The sequence below is a fragment of the Mauremys mutica genome, chromosome 5, assembly GCF_020497125.1.
Source record: "Mauremys mutica isolate MM-2020 ecotype Southern chromosome 5, ASM2049712v1, whole genome shotgun sequence".
NCBI classification, from domain to species: Eukaryota; Metazoa; Chordata; order Testudines; family Geoemydidae; genus Mauremys; species Mauremys mutica.
In genome coordinates, this window is record NC_059076.1 from 26,065,419 (window position 1) to 26,077,209 (window position 11,791).

General features: G+C 39.5%; 1 protein-coding gene across 1 annotated transcript in view; it reads left to right on the forward strand.

The window, feature by feature from the left end:
* MMRN1 (multimerin 1) overlaps positions 1–5,515 on the forward strand; it is a 68,569-nt gene extending 63,054 nt beyond the window's left edge. Inside the window, exon 11 of the mRNA XM_045019874.1 lies at positions 1,188–5,515. Within this exon, the coding sequence (XP_044875809.1) occupies positions 1,188–1,609 (422 nt within the window). The 3' untranslated portion in view covers positions 1,610–5,515. The remainder of the gene's footprint in view (positions 1–1,187) is intronic.
* The last annotated feature ends 6,276 nt before the right edge of the window (positions 5,516–11,791 follow it).

Consider the following 11,791-nt stretch of genomic DNA (forward strand, 5'->3'; position numbering starts at 1 on the left):
AATACACTGGCTAAATATCTTGTGACCCCCTCTAGAGACTGGTTCACAGAGGATAAGGGCCTATTGTTGCTGATACCACTTAAAGTTACTCCTTTTGCTCAAGTAGAAGAGTCCTGTGCTTTAGCATTGGAGGACTTAATCCCTGTTGATGACCCATAATCCCCTATTTTAGTGTGGCCCACATCACAAGGTTTAATTGGTCTGGATCACAGAGCCAGCCACAAACCCAGAGAGCTCTGTGGTGGGTTGAGTAGACAGGTTACTGGGGAAGGTGTTAGAAACGTATTTGAACAAGCTGAGATGGAATTTTATTACACAATAGTGAAATCCCTTCACTGGGAAATGATGGTCCCAGCACCTCTTGGGGTGTGCTGTAAATCCCATTAGCTACTACTGAGCCTGGGGCCAGATCCTCAGCCAGTCAATCAAATCAGAGGAATTACTACGCCACCTAATGATCTGTACCCTGAAAGCCACATAAATGCTACTGGTAACAGGGAAAGCAGAAAATATACTTGTTCAGCCAAGCTTAAAAATAAATAAATACACATTTTACAGCCAAGCCACATGAAATGTGATTTGAATGCTACTTGCAGCAGCTGTTTGGCTGCTTCTCATTCATGACTACATATGAATAGTGAGTAAAATCATTTGTACAGTCGCAGGGATATTAGCATGTATGCTCAGCCGGAATGGGAAAAAAAACCCATACATTTTTATTTCCCCCATTTGTTGTCAGGAGTGCTAAATCTCTCCCATATTTGTCTAGGGCCTATGAGCACAATTCCTGGCTTCAGAACACCCATACACGCTGTGTAAATTTTGTGATACCGGGAAAGAAAGAGATCCTGCAGTTGGGGAAGAGGGAAAATAAAAGCTTTTCTTAATAATAATGCAGTACAGTCAACAATGAAGTTCCCTTGCTGTTTCTGACATATAGCTTTTGTAGGTGCACTTGGCACTAATTGTGGAGGAAAATGCATTTTCTGCAGTGCATAGGGATTCATTTTGTTTCTATTCTAGCTGTTGAAGCTACTTGACGAGACGCCTTAAATGTTTCTACACTGTGTCTGTTTCAATTCCTACTTGAAACTCTGACATACAGTATGGGTCCTCTTTAATTATGCAACGGAGGGGGAGGGGAAGACCAAGAAACATATCTCAGAAATACTCTTTACTCTTTGCAGATTTTTCCAAAGGATCTTACAGATATGCACCTATGGTGGCTTTCTTTGCCTCTCACACCTATGGGATGACGACTCCTGGCCCCATCAGATTTAATAATCTGGATGTCAACTATGGATCTTCCTATGTCCCAGCAAGTGGAAGGTTCCGTGTTCCATATCTCGGGGTGTATGTTTTCGAGTACACCATTGCATCATTCAGTCCTCGCGTCTCTGGCTATTTAGTGGTTGACGGAATAGACAAGCTCGCTTTCCAGTCTGAAAATGTCAACGGTAACAAGTACATTGACAGGGTAATAACTGGGCATGCTTTACTGGAGTTAAACTACGGTCAAGAAGTCTGGCTGAGATTGGCAAGTGGCTCCATCCCAGCCAAGTATCCACCTGTCACTACATTTACTGGTTACTTGTTGTATCGTACATAAGTCAGCCATAAATGCAAAATACCACCTTTGAATGAAGCCGCCTACAGAGTTATTTATCTGTACCTTGAATTTTCTCCTCTCCTGCAAGGTAAATTCCATTGCATAACACAGAGTTTCTCTAAGAAAGATACTCCCATCCTGCAGGACAGGTGAAATTTCAGGAGTCCAGGGGCCTGATTCTCCACAACTTTGTTCCTTGTATAACCATTTACAGCTGTGACAAGAGAGTCCACAGGGACTGTAATAGGAAAAAAATCACCATCATAAGTGAGTGGAAAATTCTGATCTGGTCATGTTTTGTGCTCACCTTGAACAGGTAAGGGTGCTTTTACAGGGCAGTGGAGAATCAGCCACCAGGTCTGGATATGGTGGGTTAAATTTTGACCTTATTTTCCCGGTGCAACCCGCTTTACTCCAGAGGTGTTGCATAGATTTTGCAGCTCAGAATTTGGGCTCCGCTTTCGCTTATAGCATCAAGTGAAAACTATATATCTTTCCTTTTTTGCTTTATATGATTTGTGAATATCTTTGTATTTTAAGGATATATTTACTTCATAATTTTGTATATGGTCTTGTATGTAAACAACATGGTAGCCAATAGCTCTTTACTAGAAAAAGGTGTAACAAGATCTAATAGTTGGAAACTGATGCTAGATAAATTCAGACAAGAAATAAGGTGCAGCATTTTAACAGTGAGGGTAATTGACTATCGGAAGAACTTAACTAGGGAATTGGTAGACTTTCCATCACTGAGCCTTTAAATCAGGACTGGATACCTTTTAAAAATATATTCTATATTGTATTATATATGCTCAGACAAATTATGGGTTTGATACAGAAATTATTGCATAAGGTTCTTTGTCCTGAGTTATGCAGGAGGTCAGACTAGAATTATCATAATGGTCCCTTCTGGCCTTGAAGTCTATGAATCTATGAATGATTCCCCACTGCCTGACACCATTTATAGTCACCTACACCAGTGCAAAGTAGGTGTAAAATGCTATCAATGACACGAATGAGCAGAGAACTCTGTTCTGGTAGCATTTCCTCCCAATTGCCTTTCAGTTTTCTCAGATGTAAATGACTACACAGGGTACAAGGCACTGCGTATCAGACTTCTAGCTGGACTTGTTTAAATACATTTTTTCACTGCGGACCAGATCCTCAATTGCTATAAATCAGCACTGCTTCATTGAAGTATACAGTATACAGCAGCCGAAAATCTGCTCCAACATGTTTTGGGTGCTCTCTAAATTATATTGCATTCATTTGCTAGGAAATTATTTCTAAGAAAGTCACAAAACACCAGGTTTACTCTTAGTACTCATTAATAGATATATCTGAATCTTAAATAAGAAAGAAAGATATACACTGAAGTAAGGAGAATAATTTCAGAGTCCCATAATCCGAAAGTATAGCTTAAAGCTAGGCATACTAGTCATAACTTGCTTTTTTTTTAGGAATTCAAGGTATTTGAACACCGCCCCAATTCAGGACTTGTGATTTTAATGAAGATCAGTGGTTTTCTCTGTAAGGTGTTGGACAGGCACTTGTCCTTCCAAAAGACTCTGACTCCCACACTTAGCAGGAACAAACATTATAGGCCAAATTTGCACAAGGTCTGCTCTACCTTATGTCCTAACTGACCCTGATAGGGATTCTTCCCACAGAAAATCCTCCCTTAAGAGTGTCAGTCAGATAGTCCACCCTAAACGTGGGCGGTTATGTTCCTGTGCAGTCTGGTGTTTACTTTAGATTAAGGAAAACAACACAACCAGAAAGAACAAAAATAAAGTCTCCATGAGAGAGGGCGGTGCATGTCTCCTCTGAAATATGCTGCATTAATCCTGCCTCATAAAATGGCAGCTTCCCCTGCAGAGAGGAGCATTCTGTAGAAAGTTAAAGGTGCCATGCCCAGAAAGCAAAATAAGGAGAGATGGCTACATTCACCACAAGCAGGGTGGAGGCGTTCTTAGGGTGGTTAGGAGCTGAGTTGATTCATCATATCCCCTGGCAGCATATGCCAGCAGGAGATTCCATGGAGCCTACAATGAAAATGGAGGCTGCTCTTAACTGATGAAAACCCCAAGGGAGAGCAGACAGTGATATCACCATCTGTTCTAACCTTGGGTTCATCACCAGTGGGGAACAGTAGGCTTGTTTGGGACTGAAAAAATGCATCTTACCTAACACAGACCAGTATGACCTACTGCATTTGTTTTTCCTCTGAATCCCATGTGATCTGAAAGCAAGAAAGCCCCTTCCTTTTTCTTTCCCCGTATCAGTCGGATCGTTAACAAGTGAGGCGCACATGCTTTGCTCTGAAAAGCCTAGATTTAAAAATCTGAATTTCAAGGAGGAAAAAACCCCTCAATAACAGTGCATTTATTGTAGGCCTAAATCCACTAATTATTTGCTAATGGATCTCACAATGCATAAGTTGTCAGAAAGAGATCCTGCAGCTCGTTGACCTACACACCCAAATGAGCAGAGTCACCAGTGTTGGGAACAATTGCAAACCACGCTAGTGTAGTGGTTTTGTAATCCTCTCTTCTGCTTATATGGGACTAATCCTCAACACACCATGAACCTTGAATGTGTGTTTCAGCCCCTTCCTCTCCAGTGTACCGTATCTTTCTGTGAACACTTGAAATCCCCGATTTGACACTAACTCATCCTACTCTCTCACTGAATTTCATCAAACATACTGCCCACATACCCAAATCCCCCCCTTGTATGACTTTGTCATTTTAATAACATATTTAGTCCTCTTTATTCCTGCTGTGGAGATGGCTAAATGGCGTGGAAATTACCCTGCAGATGAAATTCAAATGACCCACCAGAGATTGCATCTCTTTTTAATGTGACTTTCTTTGCCCTTGCTGCCCTTGCCACAAAATCCTTCAAGCTCGGTCTCCAGCTTCATAGGCACTAATTATATTCTCACAGCAGCCAGATTCTTGATAGGTCATCATGTTTTTTTAATTTTTCTGCCACAAAAACTCCAAGTTCATTAGCTATGGACCAAGAACTCTGATTAGTATCCAGGTCTTGAGTAGCAATAAATTGGAAATCATCTTCCCCAGTAGCATTGTTGCTATTCCTATTGCACCAATAAAGGGGGGAAATAACTGGGGTTTTTTTAAATACACACCAAGCTGCATCTCCCTGCAAGTATATATTGTGCATTAACTCACGATGATCTTTTCAGTCATAAAACAAAGTAGAATTGCCTGTGTGTAACTGTTAAAAACCTAAATGCAGATTCTACAGCGTGTGTATGTTTCTGCCTCAGCCTTTAAAACTCATTTCTGGGCATGTGATTAAGTATATAAGCCACTTGATCTAATAAAGCACATGATACTGAACATAACCGAGGATCAATAAAATCAGTAAGACTGGCCATTATGCAGAAAAGATAGTGATAAATCAGTCAATCTAGATTCTCACGAGACCCTAGTAGAAATCGTCCCAAATGATGGCTCCAACAGCATTTTGACATCCCTTCCCCTTCCTTTTAACTCTTTGATTTGTTTTCCCTGATGATACAGAGATACCCAGCTGCACATCTGAACATTAGTATCTACCGAAAACCCTTATAAAGGATCACAAAGACTATCCCAAACCTTTATACGGTATAGCGAACATTTGTCTCTTTATCTGGGTGACTCAATAACCATGGCAACATTATCTGGGTTTGGCTTTGACAAGCCCATCCAATTTACTCTGGCACTCACATTATCATTTCCTCACCTACACAAACCTAGTTATCACTGAATGCATTTCCCCCTCATATTTTTTTATCATTTATGCTGAAATATGCAGTTTTTTTCTAGCAAATTGTGTATACCTTCTTCTCTAGCAGAACAAGCAGCGTTTCCCCAAGTCCCTTCCACCTCACTCCTCTAAAGAATTAGCACCTGAATCACTGTCATGAATTGTAGATAGAAGAGTGATTGACTTCCTTGCACTCCCGTCCTTTTCCTTTTGTTTATTTTTTGGCTGTGAAAACTCTTCCATGGAGGCCTGCATGCTTTTGAAACTCCTATTACAGCCTTATCTGAATCTTTAGGATTCAACTACATAAGCAGGAGAGATACATACTCTTGAAAGCCAAAAAGACAATTTTAGACTATTTCCAAAGGAACGTCACCCACAACAGTCTTTAGCAAGGCCACGAAGTTGCAAGCATTATGTTATCCTTATTAATTAAGTGCTGATAATGAGCTTCGCATTGTACAAGACACAGATAAAGACATGGACCCTGCCATGCTGAGCTTTATAATGTAAAATCAAACTCTCATTGACTGATCATATCCTGAGTGCATTCCACAGTGACTGAGTAACTTCTAAGACTTGATCAACCTTTTCAGGGGTGTCAGATATACTGAAGCTAGGATACTTGAGTCCATATTTTTCATCTAATCCTTAATGGATCAACTTCACACTTCTTCACCCATTCAGCCTATTCTTACAATGCACAGGCCCTTTCACTGAACCAGCTGAAATCATTACCATTCTGGAGATCTATGAAGTAGGTGGAAAAGGAGAATCTTCTTGTTTTGTTTGGGGGGAAGCCTTTGTATTTTCTGAACCACATTAATCCAAGTCACTGTTTCAATAATGTTCAATGAGAAAAACTATGAATTTAACATTGCTGTATATTTAATGTGTGCAGTGAAATCTTTTTTTTTCCATTTTCTGTGTGAAAAATTGACACTCATTCTTGAACTATAGCAATAATGTGTATTGTAAATGCCATTTTTCCTTCATGAGTAAGATCTAGTAAACCTTTGCCTTTAAATAGGGTTTCATCCTGTAAATGTTTAAGCAAGAAAATTCAATCTGATATCTTGGTAATAAAATTGCTAAGAAATATATTATCGGCAGCATGTTCACTTTAAATGTACTTCAGTGCCCCACTACCCAATACTTAGACTTTTGGGATGGTTGCCTAACAGAAACGCCAACTGTACAGTCACCTATTTCGTATACCTAAGTAAAAATGCTTATGAAAATCTTCTTGATGGCAGGTTGCTACATCGTTATAAAGGATTCTTATCTTAGAAAACGCAACATACAAACAAAGCACAACCAAGGATATGACTGTTTACAAATAGCAGACAAGGCTTCCAGAAAGCTTGCTATTCAAATCTGTGGGATTTGTACAAGTGTTATCTCTGCAATGAACAAAAGTTCTTTGTAAATACCATACGTTTTTTGAAAGCTGTGTGAACACATTATTGAAAATCAGTACAATTCATATCGATGAAGATTTAGCATGGCAGGTGTCTGACACTGAATATCTGTTAGAGTATTCCATCTTGTTATCTTGTTGCAAAGCCAGGAACGACTGCAATTAAAAATGGCAAAAATGATACACATGTTTAGAGGGAGAATTATCCTTGGCTCTATCTGAACAATCTGACCCCTCTGCAAATTGCCTTACCGGGGGGGGGGGGGGGGGGGGGGGGGGGCGGAGCGGAAAATGAGTTCAGTACTGGTCTACTTATTGATTTTTATCATGAAAGGTAAAAACATACATGTGCATTTGTTGTTTATGATTAGTGTCTGTCAAAGAATGTGCCATTACCTGCTTATACTTACAAAAGACAGCATTAAGCCTCAGAACACAAGGGTGTATTCTCAGTGGGTCGAGTGCTGCAAGGATCCCATTGACTTCCAGGATTTAGGCCAAAATGTTTAATCTGTTTAATCACCCCCGTTAACACTATATGCCCCAGAGACCTAAACAATAGTGTAGTTTGTGCACAGATACCCACTGACATATACAGAAAACACAGGAAAAACATAAAATATGTTTGGCTGAAAATTAAAGAGTAAATTTCCATGTTGTGGACACAGCTTTTTCCATCAAAAAAATCATTTCAGTAGAAAATTCCCAACCAACTCTAGTCATCAGCGTTATTATGAAAAGACTTTTGTCATTAGTACTATTAGATACCGTACTAATCCGAAACACTGCCCAATCTTCTCCCAATCCAACTACATGCAATCCTACTCTACCCACTATCCTTATCCTTTCCCCCAAACTCCCCTGACATGATCCTCATCTTTAATTTCCTTCCTGGGTTTGAGTACAATCAGCTTTGGTACCTTCCCGTGCTTATTTCCTCTTCCAGCTCTTACCTCTCTTTCCTTGATTGCTAGATGCCCTTAACTTGAATAATATAATTTTGGGATGACTGTCGGTCTCTGCTGAGCAGGGGTTGGATATTCTATTGAAATATGCACACCAGGGTATTTCCCTAAGATCAGAACTGCTACTTCCCTCATGAAAATACACTGGAATACTGCGGCATGTGACAGAGGGGAACTCCATTCAACAAATCAGCCTGCCTGGGGGTGGCAGACTCACTTTAAACCTGCTGAATGCTTTGATGCCAATATCACCTAGGAAAAGACCTGTCTGTGAGAGACTAGATACTTTCTTGAACTGATCAGAATCTGAAGTGCTCCAGATTCAGATTGTGGAGGCTGTTTTTAAAGAATCAATTTATTCACTTCTGTGCCTAAGTTTTTAGAACCACAAAATAGTCAACAGTTTCCATCTCATAATATGGATTCAGCTATGTTAACTGCAATGACTGTAGGGATCAACTCTGCTCCCATTGTAATCAATAGCAAAACTCTGAGCAGCTTTCATGGGAGACAGGTTGGACACACAATTTTCTAATCTGTGTTGAGACATATATTCATACACAAATATTTAGCCTCTTTTACTACTTCTGTTATGCTTGTTTTCGTCCATTTCTCAGGCACAAGTGGGAAGACCTGGTGACAATTACTTTTTTCAATCATCTGATTGATTTACATTTCTCTGGTTGGAAGCAGATGGAGTTCCTGGCCTATTCTGAATAGAAGCTGCCTTGAATAGAAGCTACCTTGTCTTGCACTAGGTACAGTCAGCTCCATTTGTGTAAAGTGAGTGCAAAGCAAGTCTATGAGAACACCATTATGATTTGTTAGTGTGTTTTACTCCACTTTGCACAGGTGACTTTCTGAAATGACTCTCAGTGACTGTTGCTGAGAACATGCTGACGCAGCAAAGACTGAAATTTTCTTTGGGTAGGAAAATATTAGACATAGTATACAAATATTTTGGTGAGATCCTTACAGATTTCAAGACATGCTACTAGATTGCCTATGGGTGACCAATAACAGAATGGAGGTGACAGGAAATAAAGTGGAGGGTGATGTTGGAGTATCAGTGGCAGAATGAGTCAGTTGGAAATGAGGTTGAAAGAAGGAAATAGACTAAATTCTTTACCTATGATTTTTTTTTATTCAGCATTAATTGGAAATCTAGCATTTATCACATCATTTGTCCATAATCTAAATTGAGTTTTTCCACTTGCCCAGACAGATGGTTGAGGAGATGAATGAACAACAGGATCTACTAGTCTGGACTATCATTGGGGAGACGAGAATTTGAGGAGGAAAGGGTTACAATTATTTCAACAAACCCAAATCAGGCATTTTTTTGGAGAGCAGACATGTGAGGAATATAGTTTCCCACTGCTGCATAAAAGATATATAGAGTTAACTGCTATTACTGCTACTGCGATTTAAGTGAATAAATCTCTGGTGTGCTAGTTAGCACAAAGATCTCCTATTTACCGAAGACAGATTTTGAATGAGAAGAAAATTGATTTATAAAGTATGGACTTAGAAGCTTTAATAAAATATAAAAGGGAGACCGTTTTGCCACCTGTCTATAAAAAAAATTAATCTCAGAATGAAGAATTAAGTAGGTTTATGAAACTTGTTGCGGAGAATACTGAAGGGAATAGAGGAAGAGTAGAGCTGGATGGGGAGTAATATGTGACTTCCACTGTTCCTGAAAAGATCCCCAGATGACTAAGCATTCACAGCAGAAGTGTCCAAGCTATGGAACCCTCTCCCTCTAAAGGCACATCAGTCTCATTTAGCAGTGTGCAGGGCATAGGACAAGCTATGGCCTCGAATCTGCAAGAACTTATGTACATGTGTAACTTTAATATGGTTAATAGCCCCACTTAGGCTCATGTGTAAGAATCAGGACAGATTCCAGGCACCAGCGGAGGAAGCACGTGCTTGGGGCAGCACATGCTAAGGGGCGGCATCCTGTCCATTCTTGGGGCAGCACGGTCTGGGCGTTTTTTTTTGTTTTTTGGGGGTTTTTTTGCTTGGGGCGGCAAAAATGGTAGAGCCAGTCTTGGTAAGAATTTACATAGTTGGGGCCTGTGTCATTCCTTTCCCTGATTATTGGTGCTGCTGGTAGCCAGGAATAGAGCTGATCAAATCATGCGCACATACAAACACACACACAAAACAAACTGTGAAAAAGTCAAAATTGTGTTTATTCCACAGGATTTGAAAATTACTCATTTTGTGGGAACTGTTTTGCAATAATTTCAACTGAAAATGTTATTGACTTGTTTATCAAAATGGTTTTTGAATTTGTTTCCATACAGAAAAATGGATTTCAGTCACAATTTCAAAATGATTTATTTATGCAAAACAGTTCTTACATATGAAGAATTCTATTTTAATAAAAATATAGTCATTTTAATCATTTAGATCTCAAAAATAGCATGAAAATTAATTGAAAGCAAAACAATGTTGACAATTTTTCACTAAAAATGTTGGAGGGGGGTTCAAATGCCTTTTTTTTGTTTACCAACAACAGCAAAAATGTTCAAAAATTTTCAACCAGCTATAGTCAGGAGGAAGGATGTTTTATTCTGCCTGCCCACTATATACAGGTGTCTTTTTAAAAAAATATTTCAGAACCAGGGTAATATGGTGACAGGTACCAATGAACATTTATGAATAAATATAAAATGTATGTGAACAGCTATATGTTCCGTATGTAGGAGATCTATGCAGAATTACTATAATGTCTTATGTCAAGAGTACTTTAGCTTAGTGATGCTGAAAAGACTGCCCTGTGTGTACAGATTTAAAACAAAGCTCTGGAAAGGCTATGGTGGAAGAAGAAACTAATGTATTACAGACACACACACAGGGTGTGAATATCTGCAAATTTAAAAATGTGGGGAAATCACATTGTACATAGATTCCATAGAATATGCATGAAATCCTGACCCCTTTGAAGTCAATGGGAGTTTTGCCACTTTCTTCAATGTGGGGAAAATTTCACACTTATGCCTTCAGCACTGGACTTCTCTACTCATTGTGCCACTTCACTCTGAAGCCCTACACGAAGGGTGTCATAGAATCGTGAGTTCCTCATCTACAGTCAGTTTGAGCGTGGCTGAATAGAGAAAGGATGCTGAATCAGAGCCTCAATTTCACCAGCTGTAAAATGTGGATAATAATATTTATCTACATCCCTGGAGTATTATCAGAATTATTTAATTAAATCACTTTTGAGGTGAATAGTACTAGATTGGCATTGAGCAGTACTCTGTCCTGATGGCAATGTTGTATGTAACTCTTTGTTTGCTTTCACCTTTTTAAACTGGCTAATTTTTATTTCCTAGGCACTGAGGAAAAATCAAAGGAAAGGTTCAGGGTGGGGAAGACTGATGATTCAGGGTAATTTTTTTACCAACTGCCAAATTGCTACTTTTCTGAGGAAGATTATTTAAAAAAGCACTGACAATGACAACAAAATTACGAAGTTGCTTCCCAGCTAACAACCTTAATGAGAAATTTCTGTCTGGGTTTTGATCTTCCCACAGCATGATTACCGCTCTTTGCAGAGAGCTGCATTACCAGTCATGTGCTCATGTATGCTGATAATAGCATGCTGCCATGCCTTACGTTGCTCAATCTGTCTGTTGAGTGTGATGGAACTGATCGTGGGCGCTCATCTCTCCAGGGGCCTTGATATTGCCTGTTAGTAGTTTTAGTCTCTTAGTTAGTGCATCATACACAGTTTCTTGCTTGTAAGATGCTTTTTTCTGCCAGTTCAGTACAAAGGTGCTATGAAGTCCCACAAGGCTCCATCCTTAAACCAACACTGTTCTGAGTCCACAGCTTTCTCTCAGTAGTTTTAGTCTGGGATGTCTGAAAATCTCCTGAAGTTCAAGTGTGAGGAGTGTCTTTCTCCACCAACTAAATACTGTTTTGCATTTCTTTTCAACAGTCCGGGGGCCATTTTGAGTGGTGAAGGTTAGTTTCATCTCAAAAACACCACTGAGATGTTATACA